This window comes from Lepidothrix coronata, unplaced genomic scaffold (assembly GCF_001604755.1).
Source record: "Lepidothrix coronata isolate B3197 unplaced genomic scaffold, Lepidothrix_coronata-1.0 Scaffold8, whole genome shotgun sequence".
NCBI lineage: Eukaryota > Metazoa > Chordata > Aves > Passeriformes > Pipridae > Lepidothrix > Lepidothrix coronata.
This window is the reverse complement of record NW_016690188.1, coordinates 11,313,514-11,335,204: the sequence shown is the minus strand read 5'-3', so window position 1 is coordinate 11,335,204 and position 21,691 is coordinate 11,313,514. Positions and strand designations below refer to the sequence as shown.

The 21,691-nt window shown below is 41.7% G+C and overlaps 1 protein-coding gene across 1 annotated transcript; it reads left to right on the top strand.

Annotated features, from left to right (window-relative positions):
• Window positions 1-1,488: 1,488 nt before the first annotated feature.
• ZNF488 (zinc finger protein 488) lies at window positions 1,489-21,154 on the top strand. Its single transcript, XM_017839823.1, has 4 exons — window positions 1,489-1,566; window positions 14,218-14,440; window positions 18,261-18,489; window positions 19,650-21,154. Exons 2-4 carry the CDS (start codon window positions 14,225-14,227, stop codon window positions 20,816-20,818), a joined length of 1,614 nt encoding a protein of 537 aa, XP_017695312.1. The 5' UTR covers window positions 1,489-1,566; window positions 14,218-14,224; the 3' UTR covers window positions 20,819-21,154.
• Window positions 21,155-21,691: the final 537 nt, after the last annotated feature.

The window sequence follows — 21,691 nt, the reverse complement described above, 5'->3', positions numbered from 1 at the left end:
GCGCTTCTGCCCAAAGGCAGGGAGCGGGGAGGCAGGGCGGGCCAGGCCGGGGGCGCAGCCCTGGGACTGCCGGTCACCCGGGCTCGTCTGCTGGGGTCTTGCTCGACGGAAGATCAGACCAAGCACCTGCAAAGCTGACCGTAAGGTGCGGATGTTACCCTGCCTGGGGCACAGGTTACCTCACTGTCTCACACAGGTTCAAGCTCCATAAGGCAGGTGGCAATGTCTAATTGTCCCTTCTTACTCCTTCTGTCGCTATTTGCATAAAGTCTGCAAAAATATAACCTCTTGTGATATGAAGTTCAGTGGGAATTGTCCATCCTGGTTTCCTGTCGCCTGCACCCCAAATCAGCAAGTGTTTCCCACGAATTATTAGGAGACGCCACCGGCACACCTCCCCGTTCCTGGGAGGGCGGTAGGACGCGGAACCTCCCAGTTCGGTGGGGCAGCTACCAAACCCCCACTATCCTTAATAGTGTCGTTCGTTCGGCCAGTGTTCAATTTTAAAAGATTTTAAAAGAGAACACAAACTCTTGACTCCATCCTCTTTAATGCCTGTATCACAGAACACGGCGAGAGTGATTCGCTCTTTTTATTGGTATAAGATTACTCTTTAATTGCAGCGAAAATCCATCCTTTCAAAAGCATTAAATTGTTGACGTTTCTTTTCCCGATACAATCCCATATTCAGATTACATGGACACTAATCAAATAACCCGAGTTATTTCATTTGTCAACATGTTCATAAAAATTTTCTACCAGGCGTTAAAGGCATTTATATGGAACGACATCTTTCAAAAGCAATGTGGCTAGTCCAGATATAGGGAATATTTGATTATGACAAGACGTTTGATGGTTTTATTTTACATACCAGCTGTGCCACAAATCGTTTCATACCTCAAAGTCCTAATTTTTGTCCTGCGAGTACTTTCTATGAAACAGTAATTTTCATGTTAAGCCGTTCTTGTCAATACCTGCAGCTCCCAAGAGAGCATTGTGTTGATAAGTGTTGTAAGATGCTCTAAAGGACAACTGGGAAGGAGGCTTTGAAGATGACTTTGGTTTGTTTATTTGAGGAGTGTGTGTGTGTGTGTGTTTTTTCCCCCCAAGTTTAAAAGAAACTCCTCGTTTTATGGTACCGTTACAAGGGGACATCCCGTCCACTTTCAGACTCTCCCTCGCTGCAGTCTGCAGCCGCTCGGGGATGGCTTCTGCGTCGGCAAGGGCTGCGGGACCCCCCGGGCGGGAGTGGCAGCGGGTCCCGGGGGAGGGGGACGCCTGGCTGCCGGCGGGGGTCGGGGGCAGGCGCTGCGGTAGGCGTTTCCCGGGGTCTGCTCTGGGCGGGGAGCCGTGGCGGGGGAGGAGGGTGCCGCCGTGCTGGGCGGTGCGGCGGCGGGGGGCTGCCGGCGCAGCTCTTGGGGGGCCGGGCGGCCCCGCCGGTGGGGTGAGGTGAGGGCTCCGCGGGGACTTGGCCGTAGCGGGATCCTGGGAGAGGGGAAGGGGTACGGCGGGGACCCCAGCGCCGCAGAGCCCCTGTCCGCGGGCAGCCTGTAGCGGGACCCCCAGGTGAGCGGGGACAGAGGGTCCGGGCGGGGGGCTCGGGGCGGCCCCTGCCGCCGGCAGAGCGCGGGCAGAGCTCGGGTACCGTCCCGCCCGCCCGGGCTGCGCAGCCCCGGGGCCGGAGCGCTGCGCTCCCGGAGCGGGGGCGGGCGGTGGGTCGGGGCCGGAGCGGTCGGAGCGCTCCGGGGGTCCCCCAGCAGCCCGGGCGCTGCCGCACCGCCGGGACCTGCCGTGCCCAGGGCCGGGCTGCCCCGGGGAGGGTGGTTGCCCTGGGGAGGGGGCTTGCCGGGGAGCAGGCGAGGGCACGGGGGTGTCCCTTGGTGACTTGTGCCTAACCCCGACCTTGTCACCGCCCGCTTCAGTGCGGCAGCGAGGGGCCCCGAGGAGAGTCCCCCGAGCGGCGGGTACCGTCCCCGGGCTGCCGGGGGGCGATGCGGAGGCGGGGGGGATAAGGCGGATCCGCCCTGGCAAACCCGCCGGCAGTAGCCCTTTTTCTCCCTCCCGGCTCCTCTTCTCTCGCCGAGACCTCTCGAGCATCAGTTGCTCTTTTTATTGGTTACAGCTCTCCTCAGCCTTCCAACTTCGACAGGTCATCAGAGCATCGTGGCTGTTTTAGGTATTTGCTTAGGATCTAATTGCTTTTAAGAAATTGATGAACTTCTTTGGAATAGTTTACATTGTTATTCTCTATTCGTATCTAATATAAGGCTATCCATGTCCCATGGATAGCCTTATATCATGGATATTCATGTAATAGAATTTTTTAGTGGTTAAGTAAGTTAGGAGCTGTTATTGCTGTCACTTTAAAATGTCACATTGATCTTTAAATTTGCAAATCCGTACATGAAAAGGTTTCTGTAGAAATTCAGTCCACTGGAAATGTTTGAAGCATTTTAATGATTTTATTCTGTGATCCGACAGCTACTAGTTGGAAGAAATGTCAATAGAAACTTGCTGGAAGATATAATTTTTAAATAGTTTTATATATTTTTATATGCTTGCTTTTAAATAAAAAGCAGTTGCGCTCACGTATGAAATTCAGAATTTAATAATAAATTGTGACTCAGGAGTTATCCCTTATATTTGGCTTTTAAAAATGCAAAATATAGCACTTGACAGCTTTTGTTACCATTTATTAAATATGATTGGAATTAGAAAGAGGGATTTCTTTAGGCAATAGAGTGATTAAATTTATATTTTAATGTGTAAAAATACACCAAAGCATAAGTTGTTCTTTGAGAAAGCCATTTTTTTTTTGTATTTTAAGCATTTTCCAGTATTTCAAAGCTAAGTAGAAGTGCCTTATCAAACTCTGTAGAGGTGTTATCTTATAGAAAAAAAATAGCTTTGGAGCCATAGAAATATTAATGTAACATCAAAATACTACTTTAGATTCTGTTATCTGAACGTAATATAACCAGATGACAAAGTACAGAAATAAATTATGTGTAAGAATTACAGATTGTACCAAAGATTTTGCATAAGAAATTACTTTGCTAAATCCTAGTATGATATAGATGGATATTTCCATGTCTGTAGTGCTATGCTTTATTTAATATAATTTTCCTACAGCACAGTCTTACATTACATGCAATTGCTAATAATAAACACCAAGTCAAAGAACAGAGTATTTTGTTGGAAAACAAATTATTTTAAGTCAGACCTATTTTAGTTTAGAAAATCACTTTAAATTAAAAGGTTTCTTGGCTTTACTGTAGTGTTTGTGTTGCTTCCCACAATTTCAGCTTACATGGTGTTCTTCAGCTCCATCACTTGCTGTTATTGGAGTTGACATTGTGTATTTAGTTTAGCATTAATGTAAATAAGATTAATGTAAGTTAATGTTACTTAGCACCGTTGAAGAAATTTCCAGTATTAACCATGTGAAAGTAACTGCTCTTTGTTTTAAAAGCCTTCTCTTTAAATACAAAATCACAAAAAAATAAAGAGCTGTAGCTGTATGTGTAGTCGTGAATGTATGTACGTGTATATATGTGTTTACGTATATATATGTCTGTGCTTACACACCATAAGTATATGCTTTCCTGTCAGAAAGAAACATTTGAACAGATATAACTTCTTTATAAATCTAGAGCTGCCAAAAATAGTAACAGGGACATACCTTAATATATCTTTTACATCAACCAGATAACGCAATTTCTTTAGATTTGTGAAAAGGAGGCATAAATGGGAATTGTATGAAGAGAGAAGAAAAATGTTTATGACTGTTTTCACAAGTCACACATTTTGTTTCAGTCTGTTTGGTTTTGGTTCAGTCTGTTTGTGTTTAGATCATGTTGGTTGGTTGTTCCTTCATTTTCTGTGGCTACACATAGGGAATGGTGGTTTTGTCTGCATGGATGCCTGGATAAAGGACCAAATGCACAGATCTGTGTGAGAACAAATGTGTTAGCACAAACTGCTATGGTCAGGGCTGTATTTATGTGAATCAAACAAGGATTTTGCTGAAAGTGGGTAGGTACACACATCTGTGAGACAAGTAACTTTCTTACACTATGTGACAGATGAATAATTGCCTTCTTTGTTCCCCCCTCATGGAATAACTTTGTTGCTTGAAAATGTGGGGGGTTTGTATGCTTTTTTTTGTGTGTGAGAAAAGTAGAGGCATTTGTACATTTGCTTTCTGTTCTTTCCTGGTTGTTCCCTGTAAAATTCAAACTTCCTGTGATGTTTTGGGGCATTATGTCCATTGCTGAATAGTGAACAATGCCAGAGCAGCAGGAGCAGAAACCAGACCAAATATCCGAGTTGACCACCAGCACAGTTCAGGCCTGGAATATGAAATACCTTGTGCTCTGAACTGAAATATATCCATACAGTGTACTGCATACACAGGTGTATAAGGAGCTGAAATTATGTTAATTCATAACATTTACAGTCTGATAATCCTTAATACTGGATGAAGAGTTAAAACACGCTCCCTTTATCCTACAGAAACCCTCTTTTTTAGGTCTTGGGCCTTGAAACCACAAGAGCAAAGTGGTGGATAAAGGTACTGTTCTTCCATTAGACAGAATAGCTGTAGTCCAGGGAAGAGTCAGCCCTTCACACAAAAATAAAGTCTTTGAAAGCCAGCAGACTACAGAGCTGTAGTCATTTTTTTATCCACAGGTGGATTGCCTGATTTATGAATGATTTGTACAACCCAGTACCATCCAACAGGGTTCATTAGATCAGTTACAGTGCCAGACAGAAGAACTAATTCTGCCCCTGGGACCAACCCAACTGGAAAGAAACACTGACATTTTTTTAAACATGTACCCAGTCTGTCTGAACCACAGGTATTGCAGAAAATAAACTTATTTTATTCTTTCTAATTGATGCAGCTTGGTATTACTGTTGCTCATTGTCCAATTTGAAACATCAAAAGTCCTCCCAGTGTCTGCACTGCATTTCTTGTATTTAAGCTCTGTGAAAGGTGGAACAGAGCCCTGAATGAACCTGTTGTTTGTGTTCCACTAGACTGAAAACCTCCAGCTAAATCAAAGAAACCTTCACATAGAACTATGCAGATATTGTTGCATCACACATCCCAACAAATCAGTATTAACCAGGCCTTCTAGCTATGTGGGATATTGCATTCCTTTCCTACCTACCACATTTCCTACCATGGAAGACAGTGGCAGTAGAAATAGGGGTTCGATGTGGAAAGTCCTAAAAACGTAAGGAAGTTTGGTGCTGAGCTGCCATTTGAAACTCAGTGGGGCTACGGTACGTGACTCTACTGGGACTTCATCAAATCTCATCTGTTTTGTCATCAGGCTAGTTGTGATGCTCAGGCTCAGGGATTTTGTTCCTGGACTTCAGGTAGGGACTGGAAATTGCATCCTTGTGGTGGTCTTGGACTTAAAGCACATCTACCTTGGAGAGGCAGCTCTGCGTGTCTGTGGGGCAGCTACCATCCATCAGGAGAGAGCCCACTTCAACTTTCCCTGTCCTCAGAGAAAATAAGAAGAAACTTGGAGGCTTTTATTTTAATCTGCACTTCCTAATGGCTCCTGTATGTCACAAGACTTGCTTAAAGCACATGTGAAGTTAGAGGTGTTTACTCATTTTGAAGCAGGGAGTTTAGCTCTGTCTTCTTCATTATTCCCACTGAAGTTTGAGAGATTGTTCATAATAAAAGGCTTTGGCAGTTTCATGATTCACTAGGTTGGGTATCCAGCCAAGATATAATGATGGTTCATCAAGAGCTGTCAGCTTACATTGCATGTACTGGGGATTTCAGATGATAGAAGACAATCTGAAGACCATAGAGTCTTAAAATAGTAAGAACTGGAGAACTACTCCCTGAAGACATCATGACGATACAACAACAAAATGGTGAGCACCCATAAGACTGGAGGCCTCTGATTCACAATAAAACCTCAAAAAGGGCCCAGTCTCAAGAAGCTCAAAGTAGACACCAAGCTTTTCACCTTGAGCTGCCTCGTGATCATTTCAGAGGACGCCAGGCAGTGAGTTTCCCTGTTTCTACTCATTATTTTTAGAGGCTCGCCAGATTAGAGTTGTGCAGCTGCTGTACAGAAAAGTATGATGAAAGAAAGCTGGGGAAGCCTGGAATGCCAAGGAAAAATCATTTTCATGCATCAGGCTAGTTCAGTCCCAATTTTATTTTTTTGTCTTTAGATTCAGTTCATTTCAGTCAACAAATTCCTGCTTGATGCTTATTGTTGTATTTTCTTCTGCTTCTTCCCAGATGCCTAGCTCAGGCAAGCTAGTCAGGCAAGCATGACTGAATCATGCCATATGTTCAGATGAGCAGTACATAAGAGCTGTGAGGAACTGAGAAGAGAGGTACTCACAATATGCCCCAGTTGTAGCCCTGGACAGCAAAACAAACAAACAAACCAACAGACAAACAAAATCAACACAACAAAAAACACACCACCAAGTTTCCACAGGTTTTATTATCATTATCTCATTTACTTAATCCATGCTAATTGGGCTGTTCTTAATGCATAGATGGGACATGGCTGACTGGCAGGCAAGGATCCTCTTTGGATCAGCTGCCCTCTTTCTTTTATGCGGGATCGCTGCTGGCATCCAAATTTGTGACCAATAAAAAGGTGAGGATGACAGAGCATACTCAATGCTTAGAAATTCAAGGTATATTATCTTTCTCAAAGATGGACGGGTTGCTAAACTTGAGACTAAGAAATGAGTGACATATGACTAGTTTTCTTTCTTAAAATCAAGAGCAATTCTTTCTAACATAATCCAAGATCTTTACATACTCTGCTTGGGATATAATGTCTGTCTGATGGGTAGCAAACCCCCAGATGGCTTTGTTCATCCCAAACAGGCTGGGAATGGCAGCACATAGATGTATCTGCCTGTCCTCTCCATGAATGTTTGTAAAATTTTCTTAATGCGTGCAGGATTTTCAGCACTAAAGGTACAAAGAAACCACTTCATGCTCAAAAGGAAACAGCTCCCAGTGCTGCACCCAGGCTGAAGCACATAACCTCTGTCTTGCCATGGCAGTGAGCTAAAAGAAATTACTTGTTTGGACTTTTCTTGCTTTTAAAGGACTTCTCAGCTTATAATTTAATTTAGGAAACAGGTTGTGATTTCTTTTAGGATTTATTGTGTGGGTTCTGGAATTACTTATTCTACCTTTTAAAACAAAAATTTTGATTTCCCACCAGTATCCTTCAGTTTTAGTTTTGATTCTTCTCCTTTGCAGTTCACAGCTTAAATTAAAAAGTGAAGAAAACCTTCAGAAGAAAAGCGATTGGATAAAACCCACAGATGGATTTTCTCACTTTTCCATCTCTGATTCCTTTGAAATTTCCTTCATACGTTAAGAATCCTCAGTTCCTTATAACAACAGAGAATAATAAATGCTGCAGACAGAACCACTCTGTCTGCATCAGCTCAATTCCTTTATTATCTGTAGTTTATTGTGCATGACACTGCATGTCTGATCGTGGATTCCTCAGACCGACAGACCTATTGAAATCAAAGGCAGCTTTGGCAGCGGCCACAGGAGTGCATTGGCACAAAGTCACAGGTTATGCACTTCAGGGAAAATACCGTCACACTTCTGAGCAGAAAGGAGTAAGTTAAAAGGTGAAGGAAATGATGGTTCCAGTATTTAATATTTCACCTTTTTTTTTTTTCTTTCAGTTTTGTTGACATTGCAAGTGCAGAGGTATACCCTTTACATTAATCTGTGCTCTGGAAAAAGTCTGAGACTCTGGGATGATGCTTTCCAGGATTAAATACTTTAATTTTTTTTTTTTTTTTAGTAACTTCTGTGCCATTTTCTTTTCCACCTGCAGTAATTGCTTTGAAAGTGATATAACTATATGGAAATTAATCTACAGTTAGAATGGAATGTATTGGCAAAATAGAAAAAGCTACTGACATTTTTTAAAATCAATTTAAGAGAAACAGTTTTTATTATTTTCTTCCATGTATGATTGTGAAGAGCTGAACTACCTTCTTTCTTTCACACTTGCATAGTTGATCATAATATTAAGCAAGGCTACCAGTGTCTTTATGGTCACCAAGAAGCTCCAAATGATGCCACAGTTCAACATTATCACTGTGGCAAGGAGAATCAGGTCAGATCCTCTGAAAATAGGATGTAGGTGAGTCCTTGCTGAAATTGGTCTTTCTACATTTGGGAATTTCCAGACATTTTTCAGAAGAGCTTGCAGTGACATCTGAAGGCCATACAGTAGAAAGTCAGGGATCTGAAAATTCCTTTCTCTCTTTTCCTCTCTAGAAACATGTTTTTCTCGTGAGGTGTGGGAGCTACATAAACATTTTTCAGGAAGGCAGGAGTGGTAATCTTATTTAGTTAATGGTATAATATACAAGTGCTAGGAAATAGGGAGGGAGGAGGAGGCGGCTATCTGCAGAGCTCCAGCTTGGAAGAACACTTAGGAAACCAAAAGATGACTGACAATTTATGTGCTACTCTGGAAGCAAGCAGGCTGGGAGCACTTGCTGGGAGCACCATCTATTTCATGTGCTTTTTGATGGAACATCCACAGTTGCATAATCCATAAGGAGTTGCCTGCCTATAGGTGCTTGTTCTTTGACAGATCTGTCACACTTCTCAGAAATCAAGATGCAAAATCCATCACTCAGGGACATGGTATATGTGTATCAAATAATCTCTGGGGGATGAAGAGTCCATTAAACAGCAAGTCCCTAAACTCATCCATATGAAGAATTCACATCTGTGACACATAGAATATGGAGAGTACTCATTGTCCAAAGGTGATCTGAGTCTAATGTGCTAGTAAAGCACTATAAATATTAATTTTATTACACCCTCTCAGAGACATGTGTGGGTGAGCCCAGAGGGACAGGAACTGCTTATGCAGAACATGAGTGAGAATTGCAGGATTATGTTGTAGGGGTGGGATCATGTCTCTGGGAAGCGATGGCATTCCCAGCATTGGCACTTTGAGGCAAGCACGTCATTGCCTGCATGATACAGAGTTGAAGATATGACCTTCACCATGAAGCTTATAACAGAGTCCTGTGAAGTTTGCTACATAGTAGAAGAAGAGTGAATTAGTCATATGTAAACAGCTAGTGAATCTGTAAGAGGTGAAAGCACAGCAGAATTACTGCTCCTTAGAGGAGGTAGCCAAACTACAGAAATCAATAACATAAGACAAGAGTAATCAGTTGACTGAAGTCTTGAAGATTCTCTGTTATGATAATTTCTCTGTTCTTTGCTCCCTGGAAAGAATATGAGCAATTCACCTACTAAAGCCTGTCAAAGAAAAATGCCAGGCATTCTATTATACCTTTTCAATTTCTCATTATGACTCCATTTGTAGATTCTTAATGACTTTCCTTAGACTATGAAGACTGTTGGCAAAGATGTGAGATTTGTATTGAGACCAGATTTGTAATTAAACAAGAGCTCAAGTACTGGGTTCATGGTTTGGTGTAGAATGCTCATTCAGATTCAAATATGAGGTTCCTGAAAACTAAGGAAAGTTGCAAAAAAACCTCCCAAGCATCTTGGCTGTGGCTGAAGTTTTTGCTTTAGATTATAACCAAATGAAAAGCATGTACTTCCATCCAAATTGAGAGGTATTTGAGATTTATATTCTGGCCTACTTACACATGATCTTTCTTTGTTCTAGCTCATTTCTGTCATCTGTTTTGAGTGCTGCATGCTTTGCTGCTCTTCTAAGATACCTGTTGATGCTTTCAAGGTATGAGGTTGCATTGACTGTTATGCAGCTGCCTTCTGCACTGGCAAGTGCCATAGTGTAGTCATACACCTGCTGACCCTCTCTGAGAATCCAGCAGATGCCCTCTGGCAGCAGTAGGATCTGATTTTGCACACAGCTGTCTCTGGGTTTGCAGTAAATGGTGGCAGGACTGAAAAGAGCAGAACTGATTAGGGCCCTGGGCAACTTCATGCCCATACTCTGTTGAGATTTATTTCTGTAAAGTGTCAATGAGTATTTGACTGGAATTACTGGGGGAAGAACACTATGTGGATTTAGACTTGGGATACTGCTAAACTTTCCTGAGCTTTGCTGAAAAGGCACCTCTGTGTGCATTTTCCAGACACCACCATCCTCAAACTCATGGGACAAAGGTAAAATCTGTGTTAGTAAACTTTCTTTAAAAGTGTCACACAGACTGATAAGTTTCTTTAACAGCAACAGCCATTAAAAAGTCATCTTGAAATGTAATTTTAAAAAGTCTGCAGTGTAGAAATGCATTACCTAGGTTGTCTGCGGGTACCCTCTTTTATGCTGGAGCTGCTGAGTTCCACACTCCAGCCACAGTATTGCTGTGATGCCAGTAAAGCTTTTATAGTTTTATACCTCTTACTCCTGTTGTCCATGGTCCTTTTACCTCCCTTCAGCTCTTCTGTTCTGGTTTCCTTGGCTCCCTCAGAGTTCAGAAAGTAAATCAATTAAATTTGTTTCTCTCCTCTGAAATCATGTTTCAAAACTCAGTCTACTTTTAAGGAAGTCAGTATTTCAGTTCTCCAGGATAAGGGCTGCAGCTACCTGAGAACTCCCTACCACTGCTCACCTTTACAGGAGGCAAGACTTGTTCCAGTATTGTCCTGTGGATGAATCTCCACTTTGGAATGGAGACCTCTGAGGACAGGTCAGAAAGCCCACAGGACGCAGCACAATCCTTTGCAGAGGTAGCAGCTCATTTTTGAAAGTAGTACAGTCATGTGTGCTCGCTCTTGTCCCTCAGCTGATGGACTTGCCTCTCTAGCAGAAGCTGAAATCTACTTGGTACAGAGGGAAGAGCTTTCTTAATGCTCTTTGAAGACTGCAGAAAAAAAGATTCACCCTTTTTCTTAGTAATATTGCTGAGTATCCACACTCTCCACTCTGAGTATGAGCAGCACGTCTTCAGCCTCCCTTCGCTTTTTCAAAAAGTCAGCACTGTAAATTTAAATTACTCTCCCTACCTGACATAACGGTGACCAGACCCTATAAAACCCAGTACCCGTGGAGACACCTAACCTCCTGTTTGAGCGGAGGATGGCAGAGAGAATGATCCACTCACGAGAGAAACGAGTCATGCCTGACGGAGTGCTCAGCAGCTGCGGCAATACCACACACCAACAGCACCAGGGACTATGGGATGTCCTGTGTTGCTTTGTCTTGCGACACTGTGTTATACTGAGATCTGTCACTAGATGGTGCCTTCGACAAATGATTGGAAAGGTTGATCTTCCCATGCGGAAAGCTTTTGGCCCAAGGCTGACCTTAACAATTCCATTTGCTGTGTAATCCTTTTCATAACTTTTCACAAAGTTGACCCTTCTGTGCAGGAGTTGAGTTCCGTGCTTCCACAGCTGCTAAAGTGGCACTTTGAGTCTTTGGCATTTATGCCTGTAGATTTGGGGGATTTTTTTTTTTTTTTTTTTCCTGAACACAGATTAAGTTAACAAGTCACTTAGAAAAAAGCAAACTTTAATGTCATGCTGAGTTTGAGGGGTGCATAGAGGAGGTATGTTAGGAAGTATCTGATAATCCATATTAACCTGCATTTCCCATATCCCATCAATCTAGGTAATTAAATGGAACCGAAGACATGCACATATTGGTTTATTTGCTGGAGAATAAATATTGATTTATTGTCCCATGGCCATTTACCTTTGCCATAGGGCAGTGCTCCTAATGAAGCTTTCCTTCCCCTCCTCTATGAGACAGGAAGAGACTCCTGTGTCCAGGGCATTAGTGCGTGCCCATCCCTTCGGGTGTGTGGAAACCCATCTGTATTCAGGATTTGGGGCAGGGCAGTGGGCAGCGCAGCAAGCAGCACACGCCTTGTTGGGAACTTTTGACACCTTCGCCAAGGAACTCAGAAGAAATGTCAGGGTTGGAGGTGTGGGCTGTGGGTGTGCTTTTCGAGCTGATGGACCTATCTGGCAGGAAACAGTGCTAGAGCGTGTCGTACTCCTTGGTGAATCTTTCTTTGGGGTGCGGATTGCGTTAGGGATCACTAGGTGGTGCTGTTACACATCATTCTCACAGCTTCCTTTGGTATCCGCACATTTTCAGCCTTTGGAGAAATGGTTCTTGTTACGGTTGGGTTTACGGTAACTCTCTGAAAAGCTGCTGAAATAGAGAAAGGGAGGAAGCAGCAGTAGCTGGCTGGGAGGGAGTGTAGCTTCCTTAAACCCTCGTATATGTGCTTGGGCTGAGTTTTCTGGAGGAAAAAACTGACTGCACACGGGTAGCATGCATCCTCTTCCAATGAGAAGTGTGTGTGCTCAAATCCAGTGTCCTTCCTCATTGAAAGCTTCATTTTGAGGGCCCCGGTTTTCTGCTTCCCCTGGATTGACAACAGTATGTCAAGGTACAGCACTATCTTAGTTTACATGAAAAAATTCAGATGAATTTCATGGAAACGGAAATCTTAGTAAGAGGTGTTGCCTTCTAGGGTCATAAGTGGATAAGTAAAATAATGTCAGAAGAGATTAGGAATTTCCTGAATGTGAATTCTTTAGAAAATAAACTGGCTCAGGTTACAATTTGTTTCTAAACTTATTTAGAGAGACTTTTAAGCATTTTAGATATCAAATTTAATTTCTGATTGGTTTGAAACTTTTATTTTTGGTATTATTTTAAATAAATATGCCTTGACTGTTTCCATTTATTCATTGATATATTTTAAATTGAAACAACCACATACATATGAATACATTGTATTGATTTAGGTAGATTCCATATATTCTACAAATGTACACATATATCCCGTCATTTTGTTTTCACACCAGTAGTAACTTTAGGAAATGATTGGGAAACCAGGAAGTGAAACTTACCATTAAAAGAAAGCAGAAACCCAGTCTATCCTTCTCTTAGTGACTAATCCCTGGCAAGCCATCCAGTCTTTTTTTTTTTACCTGCTATATCCCACTCTTTGCCTTGGTCATCTGGTTTAGAACTTCATCCATCAGATGTTTACTACATACTGAATATGTGACCATGTATTCTAATATTTTTAGGGTAAGATCTTAAACTTTGCCTACAAGGAAAAAATTATAATGAATTAACTATACTGAATTAGAAATTGATTTAGTTAAATCAGTGGAACTCTCCTGAGCACATTATACCACTTCAGTTTAAGTAGTGAGTCGGTGAGTAACAAATCAATTCTGATGTCAGAGAGTGAGAAAGATTAGACTAGATTTTCAGCCCTTCTATCTCAGTATTTATTAGGCTAAGGCGTCTTCAGGGCTTGTTGCTGTTCTCTTTAATTTTCTCTGCCTAATGGACCTGATCCAGCTCTTGATGGCATAAATGAGGGGGTTTCCATGACCTCCAGCTGGGAGCTGGAGATGGCAATATCTTTATTAAAAACCTAAAGAAGCTTAGAATGACAGATAACTCAAACCTGCCTCCTCACTTCATATTGATTTCACAGATTGTGGCTCGTATTGCAGAACTTGCCTCTGCACTGAAAAATATTCTACATTCAGGGCAGGAAAATTCATCTTCTACTAGCATTGTGCTAAAAGTATTGCTATGCAAATAGTCATAATCTGATTTGATTTTCTCAACAACAGCTGATAACATATTTTGAGATATAAAAATATTTTTCATCCATCTCCACAGATTTTGTGCATTCAGGTTGGATAGACTTGGGATTTATTTCTAGTTTTGTGTCAACTTAACCAGAAACTAGACTGATGTTGCACTCAAATAAAAAAGCACAGCTTTTTAAAAATGTATTTCAAAAAGTGCTCACTTTTTTTATTGCCTTTCTCCTTCTCTACCTTTCTTCACACCTCTACAAACTATTAATAATTAAGAAGGATATCTGAGAATGTGCTGAACAAGAATATGCCGAGTTCTACTCACTGAAAATTCTCCTTACTGTTCCCAAAGCATCTTATTTCTGACTGTAGAGAGTAACAGTTGAACTCTTGGAGTGTCTGCCTATTCCAGGAAGAGTAACTCACTTGTTTACAAACCTAAGATTTTGGTTTAGTGCAAAGTAATCTTTCTCTTTCTAAACTGGATGTTGTAATGCTTAAACTCTGTAACCAACAATGTCCTGGCATGCTCTTACGATTCACCTATAGTCCTCGAAGTCTCTGTATTGTAAGTAGTGATGCCCCCTTCCACTTCCATCTCTATTCCAAATGTGATTTTTTTGTATATTTTATAGGTTTATAATGGAACTTACATCTTTGCCTAAATTCCTTTGGACAAGTGACAACAAGCTTCTGCATCACCATTTTCCGGACATATTGGCTACTGTTCATACCACACAAGACATTCCTGAAGAAGTTGTTTTTGGACCATGCATGCTCCAGAACACCCTGCTGGACACTGTAGCTTTTATTGCTCTCAAGTGTTCTGATAGACGGAACATCCACTATGTATTTAAGGTATGAGAAAACAGTGTTTAATGTCAGTCATATCAAAAAGAGCTACACCATCTCTGAGAAGGTAACTTTGCAAGGGGTAGGTTTTTTGTTTTGTTCAGTATGAGTAACAGCTCCTTCAGAGGAGAGAAGTAGTCAATGCATTTCTGATTTATGAGCTGTAGATTAGAGGGACCTCAGTGAAAACTGTTTCCTTTGCAGGAAGAATACAAAGTTCCACTTCTAGGCTGACGATTGATGATCTGCTTCAGCACTGGTGTGGACTAGGAGGGGAGAGGGACAAATAGTTTAGAAACCTCACGCTCAGGTTTCATCCTTACACAGGACAAAGCATATTTATCAAGTGTGACAACCCTGTGAGAACAGAGAGGGAAAACTGTGGCATTGCACTGATTCATGCAGGTGGTGGATTCACAGCATTTATTGACAGATCCAAGCAAGTGCTAACACAGTTTGCTCAGTTATCCATAAAAGTGAAATCACCAGGACAGTTGAGCAACTAGTCCACACAATCTCCAGGCAGCCACAACTCACTGCTGTTAGTACATGGACCTCCTAAAGTTACCTTAGATATGTATGTCTGTTTTAGAGCTACACTTCTCAATCACTGTAGAGAAGGCAGAAACCCCAGGATTGTGATGGAGCGTTAACTTTCTAACTTTAATTACCAAAATTTCTTTGTTCCATAGCCACTGTTTATCATAACATTTTTCATTTGAACAATGCATATTTCGTGCTGGCCTGTTACCCTGGCTTTCTGGGTCTTGGAGTGCCTTTCAGTCACCATTGGTCTAGATTAAGATGGAGAGGTAGTGTTTTACGGTGTGAGGAAAGCCACATTCCATGGCATGGATGGATCTGGGAGAGATCCAGGTTCACTTAAGAGTTCTCTGCTCTGGAGGAGAGAAATCCCAGTGTGTGTCTGTAATATGGAAGATACAGTTGTTGGGATATACCTGTTTTACAGTTCTGCTTTAAACAGAGTAAGAAAGAGAGTAAAAGGCTTCAGGGTTTATCTGACTGTTTGCACAAGTTTGCTTTCTTGGACAGTGTTATTAGCACTCCAGGAGATCGACAAACTCTTTGGAGAGAAACCTGTCCTGAAATGAGGCTTTATTTATGGAATATGTCAGTATTTCTCCTGGGAGTTTTGAATTACTGTAGACTCAAGAAAGAGCCTCAAAGGGTTTCTACATTGGAAGAGCCCTCTGGAGAGATGGCTTTAGTGTTTTTCTACACTTGAGCTAAGTAATTGCTATGCAGCAATGAAATTGGATGCCTGAGTTGGCTCAGATCTCTGTCTTTTGGCAGTAAATACATGGAATTCTGTGCAAGTAGCTGTTTTAGATGCAATCGGTAGTCCCATATCCTGTTAACTACTCATAATTAAAAGTAAACCTTCCAGAAATCAGGAACTACTGTTAAGCTCCTAACTCTGTGTAGTCAATTAATTAACAATTCAATCATGATACTTTGTTGTTATCATGGCACTGAAATGCAGAACAAGAAATGGGTTTTGCTCTGCTGGCTATAGTACAAACAGAATACACACAGGAATAATTTGGCAAGAATTTGGGAATATTATTTCTAACAATGGTTCCTCATCTTCAGCTTTTTGTTTAGACCAAAAGGGAACTCCATAATTTTTCTCTCATCCACTTGGAGACCTTAATTTGAACTCCTTGGCCCAGTTTATGCACTTGGGCAAAGCAAATGCCTTGGCAACCCTTGGCACAGGTAGTTCTTTCCAGCTGAATTCCTCTACCCCTTACAGCTTCTTGTGGGTTTCAAGGAAGAGTCATATTCTCTCCCTTCTCCTCCAGTCTCTCCCAAGGAAGCCACGTTGCTTCCATAGCCCAGCTATGATTGAGCCTGTTGGGCTGTGAAGCCCTTTCCTCCTATATGGGTGCAAAGGATTCATCTGAGGGATTGCCATCTCCAGAACAGGGTGGACTTGTTGGGTTTACAGTGACTCTAAACACACGGAAAAACTAATGCTGGTGTGTGCTTCTATTTGGCAGCACCCAGATCTTATGTCTGGTACTCCTCCACACCTTCTTTAGGCTCACTCAGCTCTTTCCCTGGACTCCTGGTTCCTGGAGAAGCTGTGCTCCCTTTGACTTTGCTTAGAGCGCTGGGTGGCTGCTCAGTATTTCTGAAACACAGCAACTAAAATATGACAGCCTCTGTCATAGCTATTAGTTACAACCACTGTGTGTGGGTGTTCTTGTGTCGCTGTCAGACACTTGTATTTCTCAATCATTGTTAATTACTGTGGCATTTAGAGAGAACCAGTTACAGGCCATTCTAATTTATTTTCTCCCTTATACTGATTAACTCTCATCCTAATGGTCCCTTAATGTTTCATTCTTGTATCCAAGCTACTAATGTGATCATACTTTTCACGGTAGGGAATAGTCAGTTAAAACTAGAGAAATAATTAGCCAAAATACTGTTTTTGATACCAAACACCACTGAATGGCTGCCCTGCAATTAGTGGAAAACAAAGAGCTATACATTGCTTGGGGTGAAATTTAGATCATACTTGTCATTAGACATTTTTCATTTTCAAACTTTTTCCTTTCTAAACAATGACTTAATGCTTCAAAAATTAGTTGAGGCTTTTTATGCATGTAAATGCTGCCCTTGATCGCCCTGTTTCAGCCTTCAAGCTATGAAAATCTTCCCCATCTTTCAAATACTGCAGAGGGCATAGATCTGCTGTGGTAAACAGCAAGGAAAAACCTATAAAGAAATAAATCAGTCTCTATTCAGTGTAATAAACTAAGATGGGAGTCACACTGAAAGAGGAAGACCAAGCCAAATGTTTTGTAGTTATATTATGTCCAGAGCATAGTCAGCCTGTGACTAATGACTCAGGAGTCCTGTGGATAAAAGTTTATATGTGACTGAGGACTACACTTTAATATACACACAGAAGAGAACTTTAAATAGCAGACTTAAAATTATTTTTTAAACTTTTTAGTGCCTGACCTTACAACCTAAGAAATTATTTAATGAAGAATACTGATCTGATGAGGTTTTATCTATTTAGATACCTTGAAATGAATTTAATTATTTATCAAAGGTAAGAATAGGAATATCTAATTTTGTTTCTTAAAAAGGAAAGAGATCATATAAGTGCTTCTTAGTTATATTTAATAAAATCTATGTTTTATGTAATCTAGCCAAACAGATATGCAGATGTTATCTACTTGGGATGTTGAATCAAATAACCGAGGGTTATTCTTATACCTCCTGATCCATATCCTCTTATGTCAGTGAAAATCTCCACATGCATCTGCCAAGAGAGTGTGTTCATTTCCAGTCTCTCACTGCATTGATCCAGGGGTCTGCACACCTCTCATCCCCCCAGGCCACAGCACCCTGACTCATATCCCATTTTCCCATGAGACTGAGACCCCTTCTTACAGAGGATCACACCTTCTGTACCTCTATGATCCACACCTGGCACTGTCTCATGAGATAACCTGCAAAGGACAGAGAACATCATCCTTGCCATGAGTGGGCCAGAGACTGACCAACATACCATGGCATTGCCATGAGATGTTACACATGAACACTGGTGTCTCCTTCTCTTTCCCATGCAGCTGTATTCCCAGAGTACTTAGCATTCACATAGGGGAAGCCTTTTACCTATGATGACTTTGGATTTGCTGACATGGGTGTGTGTATCGGGCTCACAGCTTTGTCATATTTGCTCAATATAAGGCAGAAAACAGGCTTTGTTCTTGAATGTGATGGAAATCTTACTCTGGCTCTCAAGACCTGTAACTTCCCTTTTATGTGTCCTGTCTCACAGGTAGACGTTACGTCTGTGCACAGTCCCACAGGACTGCCTTGGATGAGACTTGTACAAGCAGCTGCCAATAGCAAGGAGCAGAACTTGGAAGCTTACTTAGAAAACAGCCAGTTATATTATCGCTCCACCAGGAAAATCAATAAAAACGAGGAGTTGCTTGTCTGGTATGATGAGGAGCTTTCCAGCCTCTTGGGTTTCAATGAGATAAAACCTCAGAGTCCCCAGAATGGTAAGTACCAAGTTGCTGACTGCAGGGGTCACTGAGGGCAGAAAGTGAATCTACAACTTCTTTAGTATGCGGTTATTTTGTAATAAGTGAAATAAAACCTGTCAGCCCTTTGGATTCACCAGGGAAAAGTGTTATCTGCACAAGAAACTTTAAACTAGCAGATGTAATGTTCCACCCAATACAGCAGCCTTATTTTCTTACAGAAAGTTCAGTTTCTGTAATTTGAAAAGTGATCTGAGCTATGCTGAGCCCAAAATTAGGAATTTGTGGTACTACCTAACCAATCTATGAACTTTCTTATGTAGCTGAGGCCTCAGGTGCTGTCTGGCATTATTTGCATTTAAAAATTGCTGTGTGTTGTGAAATAACGTAGCATGGATATAGTTTGCAAAGGTTAAGATGTACTGTATGTGTCTTGGTTGCTGAATTATGTATCATCTGTTCATGGCAATCAATCCTCCCAGTGAACCCGAGATGCAGTAGATCTGAAGGCCAGAAGGAAACAGTGTTCCCCATTCCTCCTGCACATCACTGGCACTGTTTCACTTTGAACATTATTTTCTGTGCCACAGATGGCTGTGCCTTAAGGCATATAACAGCTTGCCAAATGAGCATGAGTAAAGGCTTCAGGCTAAGGTCAGATGATTTGTGAATGGTATTAAACTTCCAGAATATCCTAAAAATAGAGGCTTGTGTCAAAATCTTTGAATCCAGGTCTAAAACACGTTATTGCTTGGATATATAGAGTTTAACATTTGTCCTGTATTAAAGCCAATGACTTAGTTTAGAAATGTAGACCCAAATCTGGGTTCAGACTTCAAATCGTCATAAAGTCTATATGATTTTATCCAGGTCACTGTGTTCTGGCCATTTTATTTAATTTTATGTAATATAATTACATTTTATATAATACAGTCTTGGCTTGAGAGTCTAAATGAAAGCATTTCTGCAAGTAGCACATGGAGGCAAATAAGAGGGAACCATTTTGTATAGCAGGAAGGGACCTGATTCTGCACTGGCATTAGCTTTACCATGTGTTATCTTGTATGACACAAGAGGTGTTTCTGATTTTTTTGTTTGTGTCAATGACAGGGTCAGTATCTGCATCCATCCATGATTCTGCCTTTGCAAAACTCATCATTTGTTGTCTGTTTCTGCAGAGTTGAGATGCCAAGAATGCGACCGAGTCTTTAAATGTGAGCATTCCTACCTATCCCATGTCCGTTTCCTCTGTGTCCCAGAGAAGAGTGCCCTGCTGTGGAGGAACTTCCAGAACCCTAAGACTGAAAAGAGCAACTTAGCTGAGCAGACCACAAATTTCCACAGTCTGGCAAGGGATCTAGAAGTCAAAATGGCAGCTTGTAAAGATGATGCACATGGTCTTGTTGGAGAAAGGAGAGCAAAATCTGAAGAGGCTGAGAACAACAGGAGCAGGAAAACAGTGTTGTTGGAGAAAACCAATAATTTGACTGAGGAACGTAACTGTGGGGGCAAGGAAGAGGTTGGAGGAGAGCATGCATTGGCTGGTTCTTTCTGGAAGCTTAGTTCAGGGAGGCAGTCAGCTAGGAAGGATGTTTTAGAGCAGAAGCAGAGTGCTTTCACAGAGGTCAGGAGGATGAAGGAGAAGCTGAGGAATGAGAAACTGAAGGAGCCAGAGCAGGAGGATGGCACAGTCCCAGGTGGTAAAGAGCAGGTATCAAAGGAAGTGTTGGTGAACTCCTCTGGTAGTGCATTCTCCTTCGTTTGGCCCACCAGAGCTCGAGGAGAACAGAAAAGTGCTTTCAGCAAACCCAGTAAGCGTCTAACAGAAAGAGCTGCAATAAATTCTTCTCATCCCATGAGTGAGTCAGCAAAGAGCCTGGGGGAGCTGTCTGGCTTCATTGCCACCACAGACATCATGTGCTGCAGCACTCTTCTCAATTCCAAGTTCTTTGTCAGTGATTTGTGTAATGCTCAGATGCTGCAGACAAGCATCACTCGGAGCAATGTTTTCCCATATACCTCAGAACCGTGGCCCAAACAAGCAGGAGGACAGTTACAAAACACAACCACCACTTCTTCTTCCTCCTCCTCCTCTTCCTTGACTCTTCTTCCCCCCACCTTCACATCCTTTGGAGTGGCTGCCCAGAACTGGTGTGCCAAATGCAACCTGTCCTTTCGCATGACATCCGATTTAGTCTTCCACATGCGGTCACATCACAAAAAAGAATACTCCTCAACTGAATCCCAGTGCAAGAGGAGACGAGAGGAGAAGCTAACATGTCCCATTTGTCATGAGTACTTCCGAGAACGCCATCATTTATCCCGACACATGACTTCTCATAATTAGAGCTGTGCAGACAGATGTCACCAAGGGACTGGGCAGGTTGTATAAAGAAGGGAATCATTGTTCACTTATATACTTTTTGGGTTTACATTAATTTCTTAAAGGAAATCACTGTTTACAATAATTTATAATAGATGCTTTGCAAAAAAATTATAAAATGTTTACAAGAATATGAGTGGCTTGTAAGTTTTGAAAACTCAACCTAGCCCTTGTCAACTTATTTTTGAGGAAATAAAATAGTGAAATGAATGTGCATGCAGTGTTACTTTGCAGAGTAGGGAACAAAATTATAGTTTTGCAGACACAGTTTTCTTTGCTTATATTTGATTTGCTGGTGTCTGTGTAGTACAATGTAAATACAGAAGTAACAACCACCTAATTGAATGAGGAGCCTTTGGGCACTAAAAAAATCAGAGCTTATATGCTAAGAAAAAAGAAATTACTATTTCTAGCAGTGTTGGTGGACTCTTACTCCTTTATGTTAGCTGAATCAGCCCTCTTACCAGATTTGTGAGCTAAAAACTTATATCTCACTATCTCCTTGGCTTTGAAAGGAACCTGAAGTAAGACTATCTGAAATCTGTGATCGTCGACAACTGACCAGCAGACTGCCAAAGAGGATGTGACTTATAAAGCAGCATATCTGAGTTCTGTTCTAGGCTCTGCTCCTTTTGAAATATCTTTTACAAAGTCAAATCAGCCTGGATCTGTATTATAATGTGACCTGTTGTCAACATTATTGTGTAGACAGGAAGCAAAAATTCTACCCTGAGATGTGCTTGCAAGGTCTGTGTGACTTTAGCAGGCATACAGATCTGATGGGGGTAGAGTTTAGCCTGTGGTTTTCAGGTTTTGGATATACCAAAGGAAGCAACT

What these genes read in the sequence shown, in the direction of transcription:
- ZNF488 (XM_017839823.1), top strand. Translation starts at nt 14,225, where the DNA reads ATGGAACTTACATCTTTGCCTAAATTCCTTTGGACAAGTGACAACAAG. An exon ending in ACATCCACTATGTATTTAAG is followed by an intron (nt 14,441 to 18,260) that starts GTATGAGAAAAC and finishes CCTGTCTCACAG; the next exon opens with GTAGACGTTACGTCTGTGCA. An exon ending in ACCTCAGAGTCCCCAGAATG is followed by an intron (nt 18,490 to 19,649) that starts GTAAGTACCAAG and finishes CTGTTTCTGCAG; the next exon opens with AGTTGAGATGCCAAGAATGC.